General features: G+C 40.5%; 1 protein-coding gene across 1 annotated transcript in view; it reads right to left on the reverse strand.

The window, feature by feature from the left end:
- LAMA4 (laminin subunit alpha 4) overlaps window positions 1-26,019 on the reverse strand; it is a 73,506-nt gene that overhangs the window by 17,341 nt on the left and 30,146 nt on the right. Inside the window, exons 8-24 of the mRNA XM_035109109.2 lie at window positions 23,722-23,832; window positions 17,740-17,851; window positions 16,472-16,639; window positions 15,390-15,583; window positions 14,270-14,386; window positions 13,486-13,634; window positions 12,172-12,313; window positions 10,936-11,032; window positions 9,731-9,844; window positions 8,746-8,931; window positions 6,912-7,051; window positions 4,831-5,004; window positions 4,120-4,262; window positions 2,747-2,909; window positions 2,405-2,532; window positions 902-1,073; window positions 154-285 (exon numbers count right to left, since the gene is read on the reverse strand). Coding sequence (XP_034965000.2) covers window positions 154-285; window positions 902-1,073; window positions 2,405-2,532; window positions 2,747-2,909; window positions 4,120-4,262; window positions 4,831-5,004; window positions 6,912-7,051; window positions 8,746-8,931; window positions 9,731-9,844; window positions 10,936-11,032; window positions 12,172-12,313; window positions 13,486-13,634; window positions 14,270-14,386; window positions 15,390-15,583; window positions 16,472-16,639; window positions 17,740-17,851; window positions 23,722-23,832 — 2,442 coding nt within the window. The remainder of the gene's footprint in view (window positions 1-153; window positions 286-901; window positions 1,074-2,404; window positions 2,533-2,746; window positions 2,910-4,119; window positions 4,263-4,830; window positions 5,005-6,911; window positions 7,052-8,745; window positions 8,932-9,730; window positions 9,845-10,935; window positions 11,033-12,171; window positions 12,314-13,485; window positions 13,635-14,269; window positions 14,387-15,389; window positions 15,584-16,471; window positions 16,640-17,739; window positions 17,852-23,721; window positions 23,833-26,019) is intronic.

A 26,019-nucleotide genomic window follows, 5' to 3' on the forward strand; every position in this document is an offset into this window, starting at 1 on the left:
TAGTTATTAACTTATTTCTTATTATTACACCTTGTCTTTCTGTGTAAAGCACCTAAGGCAGATAACTATAGTGATAATAATACCAAGACAACACATTAACTGTAAAATAAAAAGGCAATAAAACCAAATTTCAGAAAGGCAGCAACAAAATACCTCGTGGAATTTTGCATCATTAATCAGAGCTTTCTTCAAAGGATCGTCGAGAATCATAGGGCCACTGGGGAAGCCAAAGTCGTACTGTAGATACAGGTACCCATTCTGCATCTCTAGGCTGAAGAACATACTCTGCACAACAGACACACAAAACCAGTAAGATTTATCTGAGAGGATTTGTGTGTCAGAAATTTATATTTATAAAGATATTTATAAGGTTTCACAAATTGTCAGTATATGACACTACTGGCTATTACTTAAAATTTATAGCTGTAAGTGAGACTTGAGTGTAATAAATAATAATAATAATAATAATATATTATTTATACCCTGCCCATCTGGCTGGGTTTCCCCAGTTACTCTGGGCGGCTTCCAACAAAATATTAAAAATACAATATAAAAATATTTAAAATAGTTCCCTTTATGCAACAACACCTCCTCCTGTCTACTTCATCCACCTTTTGGAACAGCACGGTGTGCTTTTCTACTTACAACAACCATATATGTTCTTAAACAAACTTCTCAGCTTGTCTTTGCTTAGATGACATCATCTCAGCCAGAGCAACTAATGGTTGTAGACATGTTAGTATCTTCAACCTTTAGTTTTTCTAATGAGTCTACCAGACAAATGCCAAGACCAAGGATGACCCTACTATTATTTTTATTGGAAACTAGGAATTATTAGGCATCAGTAAAAGGAAAAAAACAAGACTTTTCTGGATTTTTCTTTTCTTTTCATTCCACTTACTCCGTTAACCATCAGGAGGAGAAGTCCATTATCTGTTGGTGTCCGAACTTCCACATCAAAACGCGTCACCAAGCCAAACCTCCCTCTTCTCTCAATATTCCTCACCAAAGCATAGCCAGAGCCATCAAAGAAATAATTCACAGCCCGGCTCTGTGTAAAGGCCAACTTATTCCTAGGGTGGACAGGAAAAGAGGTGAAGAAAAATCAGAACACTGGAGTCTGAAAGCCCTACATTCTCCAACCTAAAAAGATCATTATGGAAGCAATACTGAAAGGGCAACTCAGGAAATGAGGTCGTTGGCCTAAACAAAATATAGTCAATGCCCAGGCATTATTATTCAGTAAAATTGTTTACTTAAAGTGCTAGCTTATGTAAAATTTACTGGGAGTGTTTGTATTATTTTTGCTTGCACGTTCTGTTGTACTAATCTGCAAACGTGTGAAGTGGGCAAGGGAGTTAAGAAATCAGTACCATCTACTGAGGGGGCTGTATATGATTTTGTGTGTGTGTGTGTGTGTGTGTAAAATAAGGCTAATGTAGTACAGTTATCATCTGGGGAAAGGCTGTAGCTCAGTGGTAAAGTATCCGGTTTGCTTTTTTTTTTTAAAATACATTTTATTCCATTTTCCAAATTCAACAAATTAACAAAACCAATCTTTTATACAAAATCTTATATTCATATCTTTTACCTTGCTCCGCCAAGCTATGACTCCCCCCCTCCCTTCATGCGGGTTTCTTATTAATTCCCTTTTTTGCAGTTCCTTTTTTGTCATATTGGTCAATTCGTAAGGTTTATTTTAATCCTGCGAGAGTTTTTAACGATCTACAGTTTTTCTCCATATAGTCCACATATTTACTCCAGTCCTTTTGAAACCTTGTCTCCCCCTGGTCACGAATCTTACATGTCAATCTAGCAAGTTCAGCATAGTCCATCATTTTTGTCTGCCACTCCACAATTGTAGGTAATTCCTGTAATTTCCATTTTTGGGCTAACAAAGTCCTAGCCGCGGTTGTTGCATACATAAACAGTGTTTGATCTTCTTTTCTAATCTCTCCTCCCATTATTCCTAACAAAAATGCTTCTGTTTTTTTGGAAAAGTATATCTAAACATCTTTTTCAATTCGTTATATAAACTTTCCAGGTAGAGCATCCGGTTTGCAAGCAGAAGGTCCCAAGTTCTATCCTAGGCATCTCCAGGCAGGGGTGGGAATGTTCCCTGGCTGAAACCCTGGAGATCCTCTGCTAGTGAGTTACTGAGCAAGATGGACCAATGGTTTGACTCAGTATGAGTCCTATTTATATAGACAGGGGTCTCAGAAATGCTGGGCAGGAAGTGATGTCGACTGAACTAATGGCTGAAGAGAGGTATACATTAATGCCTGCTAACTTGCAATGTGTAATCAAGCAAAGTAGATACACGTATGAGCAGGCCACTAGGCCAAATGCAATATAGCTAAATCCATCCCATCATGAGAAGTACAATGAATACAGTTCACCCTACCTGGCACAGGGTATGGATTTGGTGACGTTATAGATATTTTTGAAATTGTACAAACTGATGACATCATCATTCAGTGTTGCAAGCTCCAAACAGCCAGTGAATCCAGGCAGAGCCAAGCTTGGAGGGAGCTGCAGAGAGAAGGAAGCAAAATAGATTATGTTCAAGTCAATGCCAAATGAGTTAGCGAGCCAAGCTGCATCTGTAAAAAGGCTTTTTGTAGGGCAGATTTGGGTGACAACATAGAAAACTTATTTGTTTAATACAATACAAACAAGCTGTCTATAAAGGTATTTCCAAGATAAAAGTGCCAGCTTAATAATTATTCCTTCCTATTCTGCTTACCTTAAAATCTGGAGGCACTCCGCCAACATAGAAAACTGTATTTTTAGGTTCCAGATTCAACAGCGCATCATCACCAGGGACTTCTCCTTTTTTGATAAACTTTTCCTCAGCTGTGCTGCTTAGACTTGGTACAGTTAGAAACACTTTGCCATGCTTCCCAATCCTATTGAAGAAGAGTAGGGTGAGAAATTGGACCCAAGGTCATATTTGCTAGCTGAATTACAAAAGACTTGTGAAACAATCAAAAACAAATAGTAAAGTTTAAGTTAATATTTTTGAAGTCAGCAGCAAAAGCAACAGTTGTCTGAAATTCTAGACTTCGAAAGGAAGAGCTACCGGGTAAACCACAGATTCTAGACCAGGCATCCCCAAACTTCGGCCCTCCAGATGTTTTGGACTACAATTCCCATCTTCCCTGACCACTGGTCCTGTTAGCTAGGGATCATGGGAGTTGTAGGCCAAAACATCTGGAGGGCCGCAGTTTGGGGATGCCTGTTCTAGACCATGCTCTTGTTCAGTTTTGTTTCTTTGGAAATGAAGAGCTGTAGTTCTATAGGTAGAAAAATCATTTCAGAATATTCAGAAGTGGTCTTCCTCTCAGATATTATGAGTAAGCCTAACACTTGAAAACTGAATTCAACTGCCAAGCTGCTTATGAGACAAAAAAAGAAAGAAGTGACCTACAGCGAGATTAGTGGTTTTAACTATTGCCATTTGTTTACTTCCATAGATAATGAAATAAAATAGTAGTTTGATCATTATCTCTGTGCACCATTGCATAAAGGAACACAAGTAATCTCTCGGTGGTGCAAGGTGGTGAGCACCCTCACCTTCGATGTACATATAGACAAGGGGTATAATCTTGGGACAGTGGGTTGTGGATGTAGCAAACTGAGGTAACAAACATGAGTTAAGAAAGTCTGAATCTGGTTTGTGTAAACAAGACTTCAATCTCCTTGAAACAGATATTAAGATCAGGCTAGGCTAGGACTGGTAATGCTGATGCATTGAAAAGTATTGGGTGAATGAATTAATTAAAGGGAAGCTGCTTATACAAGCCACAAGCAAATCAGGATGACCCCCTCCGCCCCACTTTTAAGCATATGTGGTGATCAGAAAAAGGAATGGAAACTTTTTCAAACTTACATTCTTTCTCCTCCCTTGTGGACCTGTTGTACTGAAGTACTGATGATAATTAAGGAGATATTGCCATCTCATCACTTTGTTCAAAAGGTACAATTAACATCTTTAAGCTCATTACTCCACAATGTAAGTTTTTTTATTATTATAAAAAACCATGTTTTCCATTTCATCTCGATTCTATTCAACCCATCCAACCACGTTAAAAATGTAGCAGATCAAGATCATATTACCTCTCTATTTTAACAAGGCTGAAGTAGGCAGGCCAGGAGCTGACTGGCTTGGAGTCTAGCGGTATCTCCACATAACCGCTACCCAAATTATAAATGTATACTAAGTTGTCATTCTTAATTGCAAGACCCAGGTAATTTTTTGTCTAGAGAAGGAATGAAAAATAGACAGTTTCAAGATATGCTACAGACAACACATTTGGTTCAGCATAGTATTCAGAGCTGTCCATTATGAATTTGTAATGCAGTCTTTAGGACATGTTTTGCTACTGATTGTGACTACAAGATTTCTGGGGGCACAAGGGAGGCCATGATTGTTTACTAGGAAAACCACAAACTCTTTATCTTTGAACTGGACCACTTGATGTATATACTGCAAGCAATCTACTGCTCATTAAATGTGAACCTTAAAAGCTAAAGTAGAGTCATTTCCTCAATATATTCAATGTCTGTGGAGAGTTGATTGTAAATGTGGAAGCTCAGTATCACACCATAGTTGGTGATGTAACCTTCTATTTGAAGAGACTGAAGAGTACAATGATGAATATGGAAAGAGAATCTGTTCACAGGATGTTTGAAAAATCACTAATTCTGTTCATGCTGGTATTGAAATCTCATTAAAAAAATAGAACCATACTGTGCTTATGAAAAATCCTAAATTACACAGTTCATAAAACATTGCATTTTCTATGAGAACAATTAAATGATGCTTACATTTTTATTTCCTAGATACAGAATGAACTGATCCTGAGGTGTTGTCCGCTCTGCATTGTCCTTTTGAAGCATCATATACAAACTCAAAGATGTGAAAGCCTTTAAGTCTTCCATGTTTGTTTGGGGATTGACTTCAACACCAGACTGACCTTCAAATGACATTGAGACCTGAACCTAGAAGATAAAATGTGTCAGATTTTATGCCTACCTTAGAGACATAGATTATGGACAGTTTGCAAAAAACACAGGCTACTGTTACACCTCATAACAGCATGATACATTGTTAATGAACTGCATGTGGTTTGGTGGCTCACGTGTTTTGAGGGTGTGGGGAGAGATTAACAACTAAAATAAACTAGAAATGAAAACAATTCCAATTTAATGCACTATTCCACAGTCAGAGTTGTAAAAAAGTATTTAAGAAGATTAATAAACTATGGGATGGATCCAGACATAGTCTTCCATGAATGGAAGGTCTCCTGTTTATAGATAGGACTGCAATCCAGTAGACCGCCTGCAGATGGAAGGGGGTGGGGGAGAGAAAGCAATTTTCACTGATTCCCTGTTCTCCCTGCAGCCCTCAGCACCACCTCCCTTTTGTTCTAGAGGGTCCCCCAACCCTCTGGATTAGCTTTCCTGGGGGGGGGGGGGTGTGTGCAGAAGGAAGAAAGGGAAATCAAGGAAAATCCTCTCCGTCCTCCAGTGTGGGTATTTGTTAGCAAAACTTCGCTTGTTAGAAGTCTGGGTATCCAGCCCTGCGAATTTTTCTAAAATGAAAACATATATATCCAATGGCATTTATATCATTAAAAGCAATTGGAATGTTTGCTTTGAATATAAGAGGGCTGCATTTTGGTCTCACACTCAAGTACTTCAGGTGTAGAACATATGCAGTGGAGCTGCATTAATGTAAGACTGTAATGAATGCGAGGACACCCACCCCAAAGTATTTATTCATTTATTCATCAGAATTCATTTTCATGTACAGTATACCATGCAGATTTTTTTTGTCTTGTTAGCTGCACATATAAATCCTTAATATAAAATCCTTAATTTATATGTGGGACATAAATCCTTAAACAAATACAAGTGGATGGAAAACACTGTGATGGGTTTCAATCTGCAGATTTAAATGTCTTTTTGAAAACTCCCCCCCTCCCCCATTGCCACTCTTTCCTCTCTGATAAAGGTGTAACAGAAGAGCTTTAGACCCATTTGGCAAACTCATACTCAGAGTAGACCCATTGAAATTAATAGTCAGTTAATTTCAGTGGGTCTAACTTCGAGTATGACTTAGTCAAATATGACCCTACACCTACACCTACACACACTCTTTCTCATGAGGTTGGAATGCAAGAAAGGCCCCACTAAACCAGATCAAAGGTCTATGGGGTCCAATATCCTGTTTTTCCAAAGTGGTCAACTAGATGCCTTGGGAAACCAATAAGAATCACATGAGGGCAATAGTCGTCTGCTGCTGCCCTCCAGCTCTGGGCATCCTGGAGGTCTCCTAGAGTCCAGGAATTCTGTGGCAGTAAACATTAGCATAGTACCAACACAATTCTACCATTCAGGAGGGATGTGGGTGGCGCTGTGGTCTAAACCACTGAGCCTCTTGGGCTTGCTGATCAGAAGGTTAGCGGTTCAAATCCCCGCGATGGTGTGAGCTCCTGTTGCTCTGTCCCAGCTCCTGCCAACCTAGCAGTTCAAACATATCAGTGCCAGTAGATAAATAGGCACTGCAGTGGCGGGAAGTAAATGGTGTTTCCATGTGCTCTGGCTTCCGTCACGGTGTTCTGTTGCACCAGAAGTGGTTTAGTCATGCTGCCACATGACCCAGAAAGCTGTCTGTGGACAAACGCTGGTTCCCTCGGCCTGAAAGTGAGATGAGAGCTCAACCCCATAGTTGCCTTTGACTTAACCGTCCAGGGGTCTTTTCAGACTGTTAACAGTTGCTATATTGCCAAGGGTCATCCAGCTCAGATGATATAACTGAACACCAAGTTTAAATTTAGGAGATGCTTGAAATAAATAGCCTAATATATTATTTGAACAAGTAAAGTTTCCAGCAGCATCTTTACCTTGTTGGCTACACTCCTTGTCTGTGCAATGAGCTCCCTGACCCTTTGAATGCTGGCAGAGACATTGTTTGCGGGCCACTTCTGTTCCACTGTCCTCAGCTTATCTAGCAGCTGGGGGACAACTTCTGTGAGACTCTTCACTGTCATGGAAAAGGAAAGAAGAGGGTGGGGGAAAAGAAAGTAATGATTCCATTCTGTGAAAAATTAAAAGGTTCTTCTGTGTACATTTTTCTAACCTTGAACTCACAAACACAAGAAAATCTTACTTGTAGCAAAGAGTGAAGTAGCACTGCTCTATCTATCTATCTAGGAATAATACTATTATATAGCAATGGCTCTTTACTCTTTGCTACAAGAAAGATTTGACAACTATAACAATTTATACATTATTTTTGTAGCTGCCGTTTTATCCCTAAGGAGCATGAAAATGGTTCATGCTGTCAGACCGTAACAATATTTAAAGTAATTCTAAAATCCAATAAAACTACAGCAGTTTGGATCCAAAATGAAATATGCCACAGCCCCATATACATGACTGAATAACAATGATGTACTTGTATTTCTGTGGGAAATACATAAAGGGGGAAAGTGAGATATAAATGTAAGAAAACAACTAAACATGTTTTCTAAAGGACATTTTTACTATAGTGCTTCTTCTGCTAGTGCTATAATAAACTGCCCATGTTTTGACACATAGTGTGGCTCAGAAAAGTGGGTGGAAATGGAGCCACTTCCAATCTCCTTTCACACATGCAGTGAAGATGCTGATCTGGATAATCTATGCCAGATCAAGGTGGCTAAATTTTCTTGATCTGAGTCTACATTCACTCTTGGCTGAGCCTTCAAGCCACTCTACAACCTCTCATTGTGCACACATAGAGGCAGATATGAAATCTCATGATCAGAGAGGGGGTGATTTGCGTCCCATCAGGGTGCTGGGCATTTCCCACTCCAGGGTTCAATTATTTTATAATAATAAAATAATAATAATAATAATAATAATAATAATAATAATAATATATTCTTTATACCCCAGCCACTCTGGGCGGCTTACAACAGAAAAATGAAATAAAATAATTAAACATTAAAAGCCTCCCTAAACAGGGCTGCCTTCAGATGTCTTCTAAAAATCTGGTAGCTGTTTTTCTCTTTGACATCTGATGGGAGGGCGTTCCACAGGGCAGGCGCCACCACCGAGAAGGCCCTCTGCCTGGTTCCCTGCAACTTGGCTTCTCGCAACGAGGGAACCGTCAGAAGGCCCTCGGTACTGGACCTCAGTGTCCGGGCAGAACGATGGGGGTGGAGACACTCCTTCAGGTATACTGGACCGAGGCCATTTAGGGCTTTAAAGGTCAGCACCAACACTTTGAACTGTGCTCGGAAACGTACTGGGAGCCAATGTAGATCTTTCAAGATAATGATAATAATAATTTAACTTATACACCACCCTATACCCAGAGGTCTCACAACAAGACCACAACATATAAAATCAAGCCAAAAGCAGTAACCCAACAGCCCCCCCCCTCCAAGCCACATTCTAAAAGGGTGTTGGATATCAATAAGATCAACCAAAGACCTGGTTAAAAAGGAACGTTTTTGCCTGGCGCCTAAAGGTGTATAACGAAGGAGCCAGGCAAAATGCTCTTCCCTGGGGAGAGCATTCCACAGATGGGGAACCGCTGCAGAGAAGGCCTGTTCTCGTGTTGCCACGCTTTGAACCTCTCTTCTCTTTTCTCTTTGCCCAAAAACCTGGTGGGGTTGGGAGGGTACAGCCTCCTGAGATCCCACCAATTTTGGTACCAATTTTGCATACTAGTGTTTCCCATCACCGTACCTGTATCCCTTGTTGTGACTGTGGCACGTTCATAAGCTGCTCTTTCAGGCTTAAAGTTCTTCAGGTCTTGAGACCATTTGCTCACATTCTCAGCCATTGGACTAGTAGTCTGTGTTACTGCTGCTGCAGTATCTAGAGCTTGATCTGTAATGACTTTCAACTGGTTCAGACGTTGTCTTGCATTATCTGTTAAAAGAACAAAAGCAAAAAATGACTCTTAATAGCCAGTAGATAGGACATATACACTGTAATGACAGAGGGGGGGGGGAATTCTCTGTAGTAAGAAATCACTAAAAATTTGAACCTGAGAACTAGGGTGGAGGCTGGAGTGGGGAAAGCAAGAACAGAACAAGATATGGTAGAGAGGGATGCAGTAGCGAGGAGAGAAATGGCAAAAATTGGCTTGCCTCAATTCACCCAAAGGAAAATATTTTAGTGGTATTAGATGTTCTGATCTGCATGCAAGAAGTCCCCCATGTTTCTCCAGGAAGGGCTGGGATTGACCCCCTGCCTGAAATCCTACAAAGCTGCTGTCAGCCAATACTGTACTGACAACAAGTTCAAATTCAGTTCAAGGCAGCTTCCTATTTTTCTGTTTTCTATTATGGCAAAGCTACCATAGGATACAACTCTGTCTTATGCCAACTATTTGCTATGTAGGCATTCAGAGGTATTTCTGCATGGGCACTAAAATGTATTTTAGTATCTAAGTAACTTGGCAGCCTTGCACCATGCTTAACCCTTTTGAACATTACAGAGATTGCCAAAATTAATTGTAAATAGAACTACCAATTACCTTTATGGAGAAGATCCAACAAACACAACAAATCTGAAGGCAATTTTGCGATTCAACTATTAAAAAGAATCAGCAAAAGTAGGATTTGATTTGAATCCTTCCTGACATAATCGCTAAGGGGATTTCTAGTATAAATTTCTTCTTCAATCAGTTTCACAAGATTAAATTTTTCAGTATTTATCTCCTGACCTTGTTCTGACATCTGTATTTTTGAAATGACTTTCAGCAAATAGCTTTTCCAATTATTCTTCCTGGCAACAGTTCCATTAACACGGCGACCTGCGTCAGCAACAGCTAAATAATCTGTAAAGGAGAAATAAAATGTAAGGAACAGTTTTACCACTATGGAGGACTCAAAAAAGACCCAGTTCACACATGTGCTAAATCATGTTATCAGGATGAACCGCAATAAGCCTCATTTGGTTTCCTTCCTCCCCTCTTCCAGTGCAGCTTTGACAATGAGATCAATCGCTTCTGCTTTTGTTTTAGATCAACCACAGTTTTACTGCTGTATCCAATCCCTGTGGCTAATTTTAACTATGGTTAGTGAAAACAAATGAGGTTCATAACCCATGGTTTGAAGTCAGCTTTTTCCAGTTAACCACAGTTCATGACTAACCACAGTTTGCCTAAATTTGGATGTCACCACAAGCTGTGGTTAGTCTTAAAAGGCAGCAAAGTTTCTAAACTCTTTCTTGTGGCAATTCCAGAATAGGATGCGGAAGCATGCAAGCTCAATGCTAACTGTGGCTTATCATTGTAAACACTCTACATCTAGTCTTGGTATTAATTTTATCAAAAAGGCACTCCACCGCATGTATAACTGGTGCTAATCATGACACTATTTAACTAGGAAATATTTAATGGCACACATTAAATTGGCTTTCTCAATAGTCTCCTTGTCAATGCCCAGCAACAATTCCTGATGGAATACTGAATTGTCTTCAGGGACCTCTTAAAAAGAATTTGGCAGATGGTATTCTCTTGAGCTAGGTGACAGTACATTAACATTAGAAAAATAATGCACCACAAATGTGAAAAGCATTTGCTTCTGACAGATTAAAAGCAGTAATTTCCATAGTTTTAAGTTTCAGAAAAAGAAGTACTGGCATCCTGTAAATCTTCTATATGGCCTGGTAATCGTACAGACATTTGTTGCAGTGCAGGTCCCAGAGAACAAGAGATACCAAATGGATAAAGTAATGAGTGTTTATTAGACCAGCGTCTGTTCTACTGAAAATAGACAAGCTTTTAAATTACAGAATTCTCAGTGGGATATAATGATTAATTCTCTCCTGTCAACATTTTTCATTCTTCATGATGCTCCTATTCCATATGCAGAGCTATTTTAGTTCCAGAGAAGTGTCCAAATCAAGAGACAGGATTATATTTACTAGTATGTGCCGTCTGTTCCTGATCACTGGCTTGATGGAGAACTTTTTTGCTTTCTTCTTTATGGTAAGTGATCTGGGTGCCAATTCCAACAACAGCCTACAAATTCATTTTAGAAAGAGAGTCAGAATAAAACCTCATTTATTTCTTTTCATGTTAAGGATTTCTATGCCACCTTTTCAGAGCAACCCCTCCCCCAAAGGCAGCTTATGTCAAAACTATGACCCAACCCAAACATTTAAAAATGACATTAAAAAGGAGCAGTTAAAATAAAACTCAATTTGAAATAAAAAAGGGGTTTCTTTCAGTAGCGCGATATTACTCGTATCTCCCTAGGGAGAGAATTCCACAGGCATAGAGCAACAACCAAAAAGCCTCCTCCCCTCATTTTCTCTCTCTCGTAATTTCTGCAACAGATAGTGGAAGGTTATGAAGCACAAATTGCTATTAAGCCCATAACCTTGGTGGAATCTACACACATATAAAAAATGTTATGAAAATGTTTTTTTTTAAAAAAATAAAAATAAAAGTTTTGAAAAATACATTGAAATTAGCATAGCTCTCTGTGGCCGTCTAGTGTCACTTTTGTATATTGCACTTTACGACACATTAATTTTTTTTATTTTCAGTTGTATACATTGCAGTCCCATGTCTAATAGCAGTTTAAGGTAAGTGACCTGAAATCAGAGGAGGTGCGTAAGACTCAGGCCGCCCCTTCCCCTTTGACACAGCCCTATCCAAATCAGGTGGCCCATACAGCTGATTTTACTATAAAAAAAATTACATTGGGAACTTGAATGCGACATGTGGTTTCTCTCTTTACTTTTAAAGAGGCTGGATGGGAAAGTGGCAAAAAGTCTCTAACTCCACTTTGCCCAGCAAAGGCACCCTGCAACCCAGGTTCCACTCATGGGTGCTCCGAATCTAGCCTATTGTAACTTTTGCAAGTATGCAGAAATTATGGAATTGTTGCAGTAAAAATTAGAAAATGGCTCCAAAATGATTTTTACCAGAGACTGCAACTGAAATGTATTTCCTCTCATTTGGTGAGCTGGGCAATAGTTATGGAAAATAACATTCACATGATTTCTGATGTGTTTTGTATGCAGCCTAATAATTAGACATTACATGTGAAAAATTCTAGAAAAGAGTTTTCAGCAGGCGCTGGAAATATTGCTTCATCCCAATGATACAAGGATCATGGAGTATATATCAGGGTTTATAATGCTGCTACTTACATCACTGACCCGCTCTGTAGTATTTAATGCCAAGGTAGAGATTTGTTCAGCTTCATTAATATAGTTAATGATATTTTCATGAACATTGGAAGCATTTAATGCTTTTTGAACTAATCCGTTTGTATCAACACCATGCAAGGTCCTACAGCAAAGGAGAAAATAACAACAATAAGAATCTGAATTACTTACAGGTGAAAACAGGTGAGTATTTGCCAGAGCTGAATCAGGTAATTGAGAGACAGTGATTTTGCGCACTTATTTTGTGCTCAGTAATGGTACATGCTAAAAGGTGAGTACAGATCTCACCAGCAGCTCAGCTGTCACCATTGCACAAGTCAGCGGCAGTATCAATTGTAGAGCTGTTGCTGAACCTGTCCATGAACAGGGACTGGAGATAGGCTAATTTTTTTGAAACCCTTTATTTGCAATAAAAATAATAAGTCTGCCTCCAGACTGTCATGATTTTGCAGAAGGGATTCTGGAACTTGATGTCTGCACAGTTAAAGGACTCTGTTATAGCGCAGCAAACTCACTTTAGAAAAGAATTGGAGTTTTTATGGTATGGAAAGTGAAATGGATATTCACTGAAAACTATGTGATGACTATTTCTAAACAGCTGCTTTGAAGGAAAGAAAAATACAATGGCAGATTGGATCATCTAGTTGGACCCTATGTTGAGAGTTGGTATACATACGGTAGCACAGTGGTGAAAAGACTATAATGCAAAGTACAATTATTGCTATATGTATTCTACTTTTCTCCCAACCAGCCAATCCTTTTATGGACATTGGACACAATCCAGCCAAAGCAAAGTACTTTTAAGTTCCATTATTTTCAATGGGAGAGTAAACCACACATTTAATTCTATTCCATAAGGCTGAAATGCACTTCACGTTGTCCTGTTTCACACATCACAGTCAGGCAAACCATGGCTTAGTGTGAACAAACAAGTTTTGGGAGAAGAGACAATAGCAGCTTCTCCCCAGTCATTTTGCTGCTGCACCACGCTGAGCTAAGCCATGATTTGGCTTAGCATGTTGTTAGAACCTGGACTCATGGACAAACCACAAGCTGTTAAAACCCAGGACAAGTCTTGGAGACATCACACCAGGAGCAAAATGACCAAGGAGGAGCAAAATGGCAGCAAATTCCTCTCTGGGAGCCTACATACCTGTGGAGTCACATGAAGCCATGGTTTGGCTTAATGTGATGTGCAAACCAGGCTACTGGCTAAATTGTGCCCATTTGTTTGATTTATAGCGCACAGTTAATATGGTATATTAATATATGATATATTAACTGATGGCAGTTTACCTGTCTAGCTGATCTGCAAGAACACCAAGCTCTTGTGCATATTCCATGGCCCTTTGCACCAAATCACCATCAAACCTTGAGAGGTTGGCCAGTTTGTCCTGCAGCTGTATTTTAGCTCCATCTATTTCTGCATAGAGCCCTGATGCATTCTGTTCAAATGAGAGTACAGAGTGGGGAAAAAGTAATTCAAGGTTAATATTTCTAGAAATAGATAATATTTTCCCAGCAGGTGTGTTGTTAATACTTACCAGGAGGGAAAGAGGTATGGGGGCAGGGAGGTTGGCATGGTACAAATGTACTAGAAGGAGCATTGGATGGGCTTTTGCCAGTTCATTTGCACAGCACCAACATCCCCATTGCCCCTCCTCTCCCACCCTTTAAGCAACAGCATCCCACTAACTAGGAAGGTAGTGCAGTGATTCTGCCCCACCTGGTGAGCTGCTTCTGGGCATTGCTGTTGACCATGATTAATGCTATCGGGGAAGTTACTCTTAGTCAATATTTGAAGCTGGTTAGCAAACGCTGGAAAAGAAAAACTGGGTAGTGTTAACCAGTACTTTTTTCTGGGGGTATGCAGGGGTATGCATACCCCTAAACATTTTGTGGATCTACATTTGGCCTTGTTGAGGGGCAGTATTTAAATATGAGAAGGAAAATGAGAGTACCCCTAAACATTTTTAGAAGAAAAAAACACTGGTGTTAAGCATGGGAAATGCTGGTGCTGATGCAACGACTTAACTCTGATTGAGGTCAGTGAGGAATGTGTCATTCACAAGGAAGTTACCTTGATTGCCTCACTCAGTTCCAAGTTGAGTTGCTGAGGTACATCTAAAATATCTCTTGCCTGCAGCAGGGTACTGTTGACACTGTTAATCTGTGCCTCCACTGCTTCTTGTTGCTTCTGTGAGAAAATAGATGAGTGAATGAGTGAATGAGTGAATGAGTGAATGAATGAATAAGCTCCCAGAAATGTTGGATACATTTATTATGTTCTTTTGGGTTAGTTGCCTTGATCTATCCTAAAAATGCACTGCTGAACTTCTGTCATCCAATTAAGATTTGGAAGCTGAAGTTATTAGGAGGTTCTGAATTAAGAAAAATAGAATTTTAAAAGAGAGCAGATAATAGCTAGTTTAATTGACCCCTATTGTGGCAGGTCTCATTTGCACAGTCTGTTTTTAGTCATTCAGCAACGCTGCCAACTTTCTGAAACGCGACTTTCTGAAACGCGACTTGAAACAGTTAATATATCTTAGGCAATTTCTGAGAAAAGATCTGAAATATAGAAAAAGCAGATTGAAAAAGCAGTGGATTGGGAAGAGTTGATACTGGCCTCATTGTAGTACAGTAGTTGCAATAGTAGTTTTACTTACCCACCCTTAACCAGAAAGTCCCAGGGCAGGTTACATCATGTGAGAACACAATAAACACAATTAAAAATGATACCTTACAACACCTTACAGGAAGGACACCAAAATCTGTTCTTCAATTTTCAAAGACCAGGACAAAGAAGTGCATAAAGCTGCACATTTATAGCCAGGGCTTTGTACTGGGCTAATCACATTTCATATCAAGAGAAACCCATTTTGTATACGATCTTTTCTGCAGCCAAACATGGCAGCAACAAAACGCATAGGGCAGTATCCAGCTAAACAGTTCCACCAATGCAAGGACCTCTAGCTGTACTTCCCCTCCCTCCCCTCTGTCCACATGCCCCCTGCGTGACCCTTAAATCTGCTCTGTGTTCCTCCAACCTCTGGAGCAGATTTTGGAATCATGCTGGGAAAGGAAGCAGTTCCTGAAATCAGAGTTTTAGGTAATGCTCAACCATCCTGTCTTTCCACTGTCCTAATCAGGGCAGGAGGAGGGGAATGTTCTTCACAGTACAATATACTGCATGGTACCTCCTGCCTTCGGAACGTGGCGGTGCTTTCTTTATTTCTAGCTTCTGCTTTCTTAATGTCATCAACAGCCTGGTCCAGGGCCTCCTGCAAATCTGCAAGCTTGGTGTTGTAATCCTCAAGCTGGTCCAAAACGACAGGTATCAGAGATCTGGTTTCATTGTATGTCTGTCTCCACTTTTCCACTTCTTTTAGCACTAAGAGAAGATAAAGCTGGTTAACCATTGTGAATGGCCTTGGTTTCTGCAGGAAGTCTAGTCACACATGGTTAGGGATTGACAAACAGTTGCCAATTTCTTTCATTTTCTCATTTCAGTTCAGTTCTTCACATTTCCATATCTGTTTGGAATTACTATTTTTTTTTAGCATTTCAGGGCAAATTTATCCTTAAAAACTGTATTTTGGATGCAATTTTGCCTAATGTACACATTTCTGCAGAACATTCCCCCCAATAGAATGCATTTTTTATATATTATTTCGATGAATATATGCTTTGATACGCACTTTACATTATTGTACACATTACACGGCTGAAGAATTGCATTGCAAAATTCAGAAAAGTGTGAATTTTGAAGCTCCTGCAGCCAATCAGAAGCTGCGGAAGCTCCATTGGACCTTCAGGTTCCAAAAGAATGTTTGCAAATCAGAACAATCACTTCCGGGTTTGTGGCGTTTGGGACCCAGCCAGTGTGGTGTAGTGGTTAAGAGCAGTAGACTCGTAATCTGGGGAACAGGGCTCGCGTCTCCGCTCCTCCACATGCAGCTGCTGGTTGACCTTGGGCTAGTCACACTTCTCTGAAGTCTCTCAGCCTCACTCACCTCACAGAGTGTTGTGGGAGAGGAAGGGAAAGGAGAATGTTAGCCGCTTTGAGACTCCTTCGGGTAGTGATAAAGCCGGATATCAAATCCAAACTCTTCTCTTCATCCAAGGTACGACTGTACTCTTTTATATGAATTGCACGTGATTTTGAATTAATTGGTGCCATCATAGCTGACACTCATAAAGATTTTGGGTATGTATTTCAATATGCAACTGCACTTTTCCAATGCCACAATTACACTGTCTTGACAGAAGGAAAACTCACACTCTTGTGCTGCATCAGATTCTTCATATGCAAGTGGTATCTGAATAGTGAATGGCTTGCGAAGTTGGATGTCCTTCACCATCTCTTCTGCTGCCTTGAGCTTCTGAATGATATCCTCAGGCCTCAGGTCATGTTCAATGCCATAGTATTCCACCTTGCTGCTGACTTCTGTGAACAAACCCCAGGCAGATATAGCAATAATGAATTGTGATTGAACAACTACACAAGTTCCCTTGAATCACGGGTGTCTGACAAGACCCTGAATGTTTCATATCTTTATTGATATGTTTAAAGTCCCTTCCCCCTGAGGCCCTTCAGGGTACCAAACTCATGTGGCCCATGTGGTTCTCTTTCTCTGTATTGTAGAAACAGCCTTTTGGCCAGTTGCAAAAATCATTTGTTGGTAACAACTCATTTTCTAGAATTGCAGACCTGCATTTATAAGAACATTAGATTAGCAGAATTTGTAGTTAGTAGCAAACATCTCATGATACACCAGTGGCATGGAACTTGTGCCTCTTCTGTACTAAGTTGCAATGATTTCAGGGGGCTACTTTTATGCTGCCTCTCTTGATCAATAAGCTAGTATGAATAAATAGCAGTTTTATAAGTCCCGGGGCAGCAGGAAGATTTAATAATTCAACATCTATTGTATTTGGTTACAAATGGAAAGAAGCTCTAAATTCGTTTTTGCAGGTGGTTTCTTTTTCAGTTCAAAATGACTGCACCATTCTTTTGGAAAGCTCAGAGCTAGTTCTCCTTTTTGTATTCTGATAAAGTAATAATAAAAGTTTGGGGTGGGGGTGGGAAAACCAACAACTGGTATTTTGATGGCTTCATAGACATAATGATCTCAAAGATCTCAGTCAAAATATGTCTAGACAGGACTTGGGCATTTCCCCCCATGTTTGAAAGTAACAAACCACAACATTCTGGTGGACTGCTGATTGGCATCAGCACAGGGAGCCTTTTTCACTTCCTGCTACACCCTCACTGTAGCCACATTATCACTGCTCTTACACAGGAAATTGAATGTATTGTTTCAATACACACAGGAAACTTCATCCGACACTCATCCACATGGCTGACCAATGTGTAGCTTGCACAGCTGTTTTCCTTCTCTCAGCGCAAAAATGTATTGGGGTGGTACAAGAAAGCCTGATTACTTCTCCCGCACTTGTAATGCTCCTGTGATGACTTTTGCCCATTGGCAGTCTCGCCATTTTGTTCTCGCCATTTAGATGAACCAAGACAAAACACAGATTTACCTTGGATATTATCTATCATATTTCCAAGTGCCTCCACAAGAACAGCAGCACGGTCAATGCTCTTCATGGTTTCCTTCTGTATCAATTGGCCTTTGCTGGATTCTTGATTTCCCTATGAATAAACCATGCAATTGCGATATTAGATTTTCTTTTCAATCTCCAGGCAAGTGTAGCTCTAATTAGTGTAAGCAAAATCTGTCTGATGAGTGCAGGAAGGTCTATTGAGTGTGTAAATGATATCTGGAAATGTTGGAAGAAAGGAGCTGCATCTCATTAGGTGCTTGGTATTTACAATGCAGGCTTTGGAAACCTGCTCCACATTTCAGTGTCATTTGCTGCACTCAAACTAGTTACAGGTAAGTAGCCGTGTTGGTCTGACGTAGTCGAAACAAAAAATAAAAAAAATGCCTTCCAGTAGCACCTTAGAGACCAAGTAAGTTTGTCATAGGTATGAGTTTCATGTGCATGCACACTTCTTCAGATACACTGAAACAGAAGTCACCAGACCCTTATATATAGTCAGAGGATGGGGAGTGGTATTACTCAGAAGGGTGGTGGGAATGGGTGATTGGCTGATAGGAGTGGTAAACCTGTTGACGACTGTTAACTACTGTTAACGACTGCAATTGGTCTTACAGGAAAAAAGCAAGGGGTGATATGGCTAAAGAAAGCTTTATCATGTATAAAGAGATAAGAATCCAATGTCTTTATTCAGACCAGGTCTCTCCATGGTTTTAAGCTTGGTAATGAGTTGCAATTCAGCAACTTCTCTTGCCAGTCTGTTTCTGAAATTTTTCTGTAATAAGACAGCTACTTTGAGATCTTGTATAGAATGTCCTGGGAGATTGAAGTGTTCTCCTACTGCTTTCTCTGTCTTGTGATTCCTGATGTCAGATTTATGTCCATTTATCCTTTGGTGTAGGGTTTTTTCCTGTTTGTTCAATATAGAGAGCGGAAGGGCACTATTATACATGATAAAGCTTTCTTTAGCCATCTCACCCCTTGCTTTTTGCTGCAAGACCAATTGCAGTCGTTAACAGTCATCAACAGGTTTACCACTCCTATCAGCCAATCACCCATTCCCACCACCCTTCTGAGTAATACCCCTCCCCACCCTCTGACTATACATAAAGGTCTGGTGACTTCTGTTTCAGTGTATCTGAAGAAGTGTGCATGCACACGAAAGCTCATACCTATGACAAACTTAGTTGGTCTCTAAGGTGCTACTGGAACGAATTTTTTTATTTTTTGTTTGCACTCAAACTATCACTTATCTGCTCCAACTCTGAAGCTGAAGTTCATCCTTATGCAAACTTCCCTAGGAAGCAGTTCAATTGAATATAGTGATATTTATATCTGAGCAAATCTTCTGCACAAAATATTTGGCAACCACATATGCAAGATTATCTTGATATTTTTAATAAGCAGGTTCTGAAGGAGGCAGTTTGGAAAAGGAGGAGATGTATGTGTGTGTGGAAAAGTAGATTAGAAAAATGGTGAACAGAAAAAATTGTTCCCTGTTCCCCTTCTCATGTTAATTTTGATTTTCTTTTAAGTCATTAGGCTTCAAACAACAACAACAAACAAACAAAACAAAAAACAAAAAACAAACAAACACACACACACACACACAAAAACAAAACCATACACATGTCTGCATGGCATGTAGTGTCTAGTTTTGTCATATAACATGACTCAGTGTGTCACCTTCTTTGGCAAATCAGTGCTTTGCTTGCTGAAGCACCAGGTGGCGCTTTCAGCCAGTTGGAAAAAAAAGAGAGAGTCTAAGATCACATAGCCGCTTCCTCAAATCATGTGAACAAATCTTCTCCCTTGGGTCCTCTCCTGATACAGTACTGAAATGTACATTTGTGTTTTAGGATCGAAGACCTGAATTTCTTCCTGTTAGTACTGTGCTTATGGGAACCTGCTCTTAGAGGGCTTTTTATGTTAAGGGCTGCATTCCCTCATAAGTGGTCTGTCAGAGGCGGAATACTGGCAGTGGACATGTTCAGAGTCAGAGGGAGTGGGGCAGCCCCCCTTTCTTGCTCTTTCTGCAATTCCCTTCTCTCTCTCTCTCTCTCTCTTTCTGCAATCCCATTTCCCTTTGCTTTCCCCCTCCTTGCCACTCTGATGAAATCAGACTATTTGCCTTATGAAATTATGTGGGGGGGGCATAGATTGCCCAGGCTTATTTTAGACCTTGGAATTTCCAGCCATACTCTACTTAGAAGAGCCTTTTTAATTTTTTTTTAAAAAAAACCATTATTTTGATAGAATTATCAAAATGGGTATCCTGTTTCTGGACCTGTTCCCAAAAAGAAATTTACAGGAACAGTATAGCTGGGAAAAATAAATAAATATATATTACACCAAACAACAGCACTATACACTAAAGTATTTGCTATAATAAGAAATACAGAATATAGGAAAGAAAAGCTTCTTTGCCAGTGTGTTAGGCACAGTCAGTACAGCAAAATAATAATAAAGGTATATGTGTGTGATCACATGTAACATGTATTGGTTTTATTTCAACAGCTACCCCATAGTCTAGGGATGGGGCGTTTCCAGACCACAGGCCAAAAGTTACCCACTAAGGTGTCTCTTTCTAACTGTGCTGCATGCATTTATAACTGAATTTGTGGCATATGTGGTGTGTATGAGAATGTGATGTGAGTGAAGGGGGTTAGTGGTGTGTGTGTGTGTGTGTGTGTGTGTGTGTGTGTGTGTGTGTGTGTGAACTGTGTTTGTACAGCCTTTGACCAAGAGTATGCAGACCTTGAGGGGGTGGTTCTTCAGCTCCACCACAGAGATTATATGATTGAGAACTTCTGATGTGATCTAACAAGTACAACAGGATTGGAGAACTTGTGACCCTTCATATGTTACTAGACTACAAATCAAAATATTCCTGATGCTGGCTAATGGGAGTCCAAGACTATCTGGAGGGCAGCAGGTTCTCCAGGTAGGAGTTGTACTGTTGTGTCTTTTGCACCACAAATATAATTCCACTCATACTGACCCTTCATGATCCACAAAAGATGCCTGATTAGCTCATCCCTACCAGAAAACTATGATCCTTATTTAAGCGCCTGCTACTTACTTTTTTTAAAAAAAAATATTTTTATTAATTTTCCAATTAAAACCAATTATATCACATTCAATATTTCAAATTATACACATATATATATCAATCAAACCGAATATTATGCCAAATCATCTAAAGAATTTTTTATTTGGGTTCCCATGCTTCAAGAAATTGGGAATTCCTCGCAACTGTCCACTGCCGTCTTTTTTCTAAAGTTCAAATCGTCCTCCAAGTTCATAATAATCCAGATCTTCCCCTTACAGTCACGTAGATGTTTTCCACTTTCATCCGATTGTTTCCCAGCCGCTGAGATAAATATCAAACAGAGTTTCACAGATGTTCTTTCTCCTGTGTGAGTTAATCAGTCCAGCCTCCCCATAAATCTTCTTAATGGAGCTCCTTGTTGCGTCGAAGCAGCCCGAAGCAGCGCCATGTCAAAAAGCTCAGATCACTTTCGCTTTCTCTCACAGCCATGAAGATTCACGATCATTATAGAATTTACAGCTTTTTCAGGCAGGAGACCCAAACATCAAACCATAAACTCTTGGTAAATTAATGGATCTCCTTGCCCTATAGCTGAACTTAGCTTCAGGTCGCTGCTCCAATTTAAAGTGCGTCACAACTCATAAATCCTCCGAGCGCGTCCAGAACTCCTTCCGCCCAACTAGGGGGAGGCTTTTCTCATCGGCAACTCCACATCTTTAAAAAAAAATATGCTCAGTAACAACAGTTATAAAATTCAACTCACACAGTCTTTTGCTTCTCTTTCACTCCAAACAAGCCAGGACATCGCGTCCGGGAAGGTACGAGGCAACAATATGAAGGAAAATAAAAAATAAAAACTTCCCTTATCGCTCCGTCCCCATCAATCCTTCTTCCAGATGCAGTACAGTCTTTGACTCCTCTCCTTTCAGCAGCATAAATTTCTCAGCAGTAAACAGCGCTTCTTCCCCTCCTTCTGAAGTATGTCCATAGATTTAAGCCTAATTATCTTCTTTAACCATGGAAATCCCCGCCATGCAGATTAGCGTCCGGGAGTCCTGGCCCTCGTAAGTGCTCAGCCCAAGCTCCCCCCACTCCAAAAACAGTCGGAGTGGGTCTGGGGGCATCGCGGGCCAGCGGCCCCTCTCCGTAACCCCCGGAGAGGGTAGGGGGTTGCCATTTACTCCCCTAGCAACCGCCAAATTCCTTACGAAGGTCAGAGAGATGGAAAACAGGTCCGCCATTCCTGCAGGCGGAAACCGGAACCTAAGCGCCTGCTACTTACTGTGTAAACGATTGCTGCTGATAATTGACAAGCTCGGGGAAGACTTTGAAGTATATTATTGTGCTAATGAAAATGCTATGAAAACTTCCATGCACAGCACCCATAGTTTGAAATATCCAAAAGAGAAAGAAAAGCAACTGAATGTCATTTATCTTGATTACTGTAATCAGTTTAAATTAGAATTTGAAGTAGGCACGCCATATTTCCATTAGGGAAAAAAAGTAGCACCAAGTAAATTACAGACAAGCAGGATGTGTAGGAAGCTGCCTTATGTCAGATTCACCTTATGCTACTTGCCTTATGCTACTTGTTCACCTAGCTCTATCGTAGCCTGACGGGCAGCAAATTTCCAGGGTTCAAACAGGAGTCCATCAAAACCTTTTAACAGATCATGTCAGGGGTTGAAACGGGGACCTTATGCATGTAATGCAAGAGAAGAAAAGCTGTGGCCTTTCAGGTGATCATTGGCCATGCTGGTTGGGGCTGATGGGACTTGGAGTGCAACAACTTCAGGAGAACCACCACATCTGATGTAAAGTATATGTTCTGCAACTGAAGCATGGCCTCTCATAAATGGAGCCCCACATTAAGATATATTTTATGTAGGTTTTGGGGACAAACTCATACTATTATGCCAAGCTTTCTTCTTCATGTGAACGTTCCCCCCCTCCCTCATCGCCTCCCCATGCACACACATTTTTTTGAAAAAATAAAAAAATGTGTTTTGTGTTATGCAAAATTAAATAATTCTTTAGTAATTCATTGCGCTCCTAGGACTCATTAGGGTAGATTGCACAAGTGTGGGAATCATTAAATACTCTTTGGTGGCCCGGCAGCAAGGCAATAAGAAATGTCCTACCCATTCCCAAAATGCTCCTTTGACAGCTTTCAATCAGAAATGCTTCATCCCCATTTACACAAGAAAAAGGGGGAATGGTCAGAGATCTCCAGTGGAAATAACTAACTCTGTATCTGCATCTGATGCGACCTATTTGATCATAAATGTGAAAAAAACCACAATGGCCACAGACTGCCTTTTCTGCATCAGTTGACACATAACCACAACCTGAATAGTTCCCCCCTTTACATTCATGTGTAAATACCTGATTACTTGTCTGTTCCTGTAACCAAGGAATATGCTTTTGATGTGCTGATGACATGAAGCTCTCTGGGGAAGGGGTGAGGGAGGGTCATTGGATAATGGGGCAGGGACTCATGTTTTTGAGTTCTGAATACAGTGTGGTTTTATAGTGTATATTTTTTGTGTCGGAAACTAAAAATATATATGTTAAAAATACCTGATTACTGAGGATCACACTCAATGCATCTGATGTAAATGGGTTCCATGAAAGCTTATGCCATAATAAAATTTGTGGGACCTTAAGATGCCACAGGATTCTGCCTTTTTTGCTGTAAGAGATGAATATGGCTGCCCCTGTGGAATTTGTTAACCTTGTCACTCAGGAATTTGTGGAATTTGTTAACCTTGCCACTCAGGTCTATCCATACATGTAGCATTAATCCACCTTACTACCCAATGAAGTTCACAATGACTTCCATAGAATTAACAAGCTTTATAATAGGTCTTTTCATCAAAGGAAATGAAACCACAAAATGGCAAGCAAACCTTTTCATCAAGTGCCTCAATTGCCTTCAGCAGCTCTGTCATTTCATTCGTAGCATTATCAATCTGGCTCTTCATCAGTACAGAATGGTTATCCTTTTCTGACAATTCTTCCTAACAAAACAAAACAAAACAAAACACAAGGGTTGGTTGAGTTGTTTTTAAAGAAGCATCTTCATTCAGTACAGGTGGAAGCCAATTTCCTTAAATTTTTTTTAGTGAGCATCATCAAAATAACACACTGATGAAGTACTTAGTGAATGTCATAGAATCACAGTGCTGGAAGAACCTCATGGGGCAGCTAGGCTTTAATCAATTTTGGAATTTTTGCAAGAGTTTTTGCTAATGTCAAGATTCGCCCCTTTTTACCTAACTGCTTGCTCAAAAAGAAAGCAGTTAAACCCGAGGGCCTACCAATTACCACGACTCCAACTCCCCTGGTTGCAGACCTAATCAGCTGGATCGATGCCCCCCCTTCTGTCACTGACGAAGGCTACTCATTTGGAGAACTCCATAGAGCATGATTTACTTCTATCCTCTGCCCACCTGCCAAAATCTGAACGAACAGAGATAACAGACAAATTGGATGAGTTGTTGCTCTGCCTCCGTAATTCAGAAGACCATGCCCATATAAATAAGATGACCCCCCACAATTTTAGACCAATCTACTCAAGCCCAAGTGGAGCCTGCTTTAATAATCCCCAATCTTCAATCTTTTTTTAATGAGCATCATCAAAATAACATGCTGATGAAGTACTTAGTGAATGTCATAGAATCACAGTGAATGGCAGCTAGGCTGACCTACTGCAGTGAGGCTGGAGTTACTAGCTCTAAATCGTCACCGACAGATGTTTGTTTAGTGCTTTATTAAAAATGTCCACTGAGGACAATTGCACAGATTCCCAGGGAATTTGTCCTATTGTCTAAGGGAGGATTCACATTCCTGGTCTGGACTTGTTTGTTCTTTTCATACCATACATGCCACTCTGCATACCATCCCAGTGCAAAGTGGCCAGGGGGCCTGACGCTTTTTGTTGTTATGGGGTATAGGAGCACGGGTACAGAGTTACTAAAGTTCAACGCGCTGCTACCTTTTGCGTGTGCACTGCTCTTCTCTGCTGTGGGGAGCAACACACAAACAGAACACAACCCCCAAATTTAAGCATGAATTTGAACTTGCTGTTCTTACCACTGGGTTACAGGATTTTTAAAAAATTGATCACTAAATGGTATAGTTTGTTATACTTTAGGTCCACTGCCCCTTTTTCTGTTCTTAGATGTGAGGGAAAACAACGGTCTTCCTGCTGTGATGGAAAATGGCTCTGGAAAGTACCAAAAGGCAATAGGGCATTGGTCAAGGCCCACAGATATGCATGGTTTGGCTGTCAATTAAGGGAACACTGAGTGCTAGAGTGAGAAGGATGTGGCGAGACCCAACCTCCACACGCACCTACCATTTTGCTTATGAACCTCTTTTATATATCTAAGGGAGGTAATTCCCCTCTCTCATTTACAGCCCCGCCACTTGTTCTACTTTTTTCCTCATAGGTACTGCAGCAGGTAATGCTTCCAAATACCAGTCACTGAAAAACACAGGTGGGGAAACTGCTGTTGTGCTCAGGGGCTGCTTGCATGTCTCCCACAGGCAACTGTTTGGCCACTGTGAGAAAAGCAAGCTGGACGAGATGGGCCGTTGGCCTGATCCTGTTGGCTCCTATGTTCTTAGTTCCAATTCATTAACTCCTTGTCTTCTTTCTTTTTGCACAGAGTACTACAGCATCCTATGCTGCTCTATATTGACATTTTATCCCACATTTCCCCCAAGAGGGCACTCCAAGCGGGCATACGTTGTATTTCCCTTACTTTTACCCTCATTATATAAACATAATAAAACATTAAAAAACTTCCCCACACAAGGCTGCCTTCAGATGGCTCAGGGGTCCCATGTCCATACCCTCCAACATTTTTCTGATGGAAATAGGGACATCCTAAGGAAAAGCAGGACATTCTGGGGTCAAATAAGAAACTGGGACACCTGAAAATCTGGACTGTCCCTGGAGCATAGGTACACTTGGAGGGTCTGTCCCTGCACCCCTGTCCCTAGACAGAGCAGCCATAGCTTCAGGGAATGGCAATTTAAAATAGGAACATGCCAGCAAGTGGAAGGATTAACTTCCTTCCTCAGTCTTGATTTGAGGCGTCCCTCTATCGCTGTTTTTAATTGCACCACATCTACTTTGACTCTGACCTTTCTGCAGCATATTAATGCCGAAGGAAAAGCAGAGACACAACCAAATAATG

The sequence above is a fragment of the Zootoca vivipara genome, chromosome 3 (assembly GCF_963506605.1).
Source record: "Zootoca vivipara chromosome 3, rZooViv1.1, whole genome shotgun sequence".
Taxonomy (NCBI): Eukaryota; Metazoa; Chordata; class Lepidosauria; order Squamata; family Lacertidae; genus Zootoca; species Zootoca vivipara.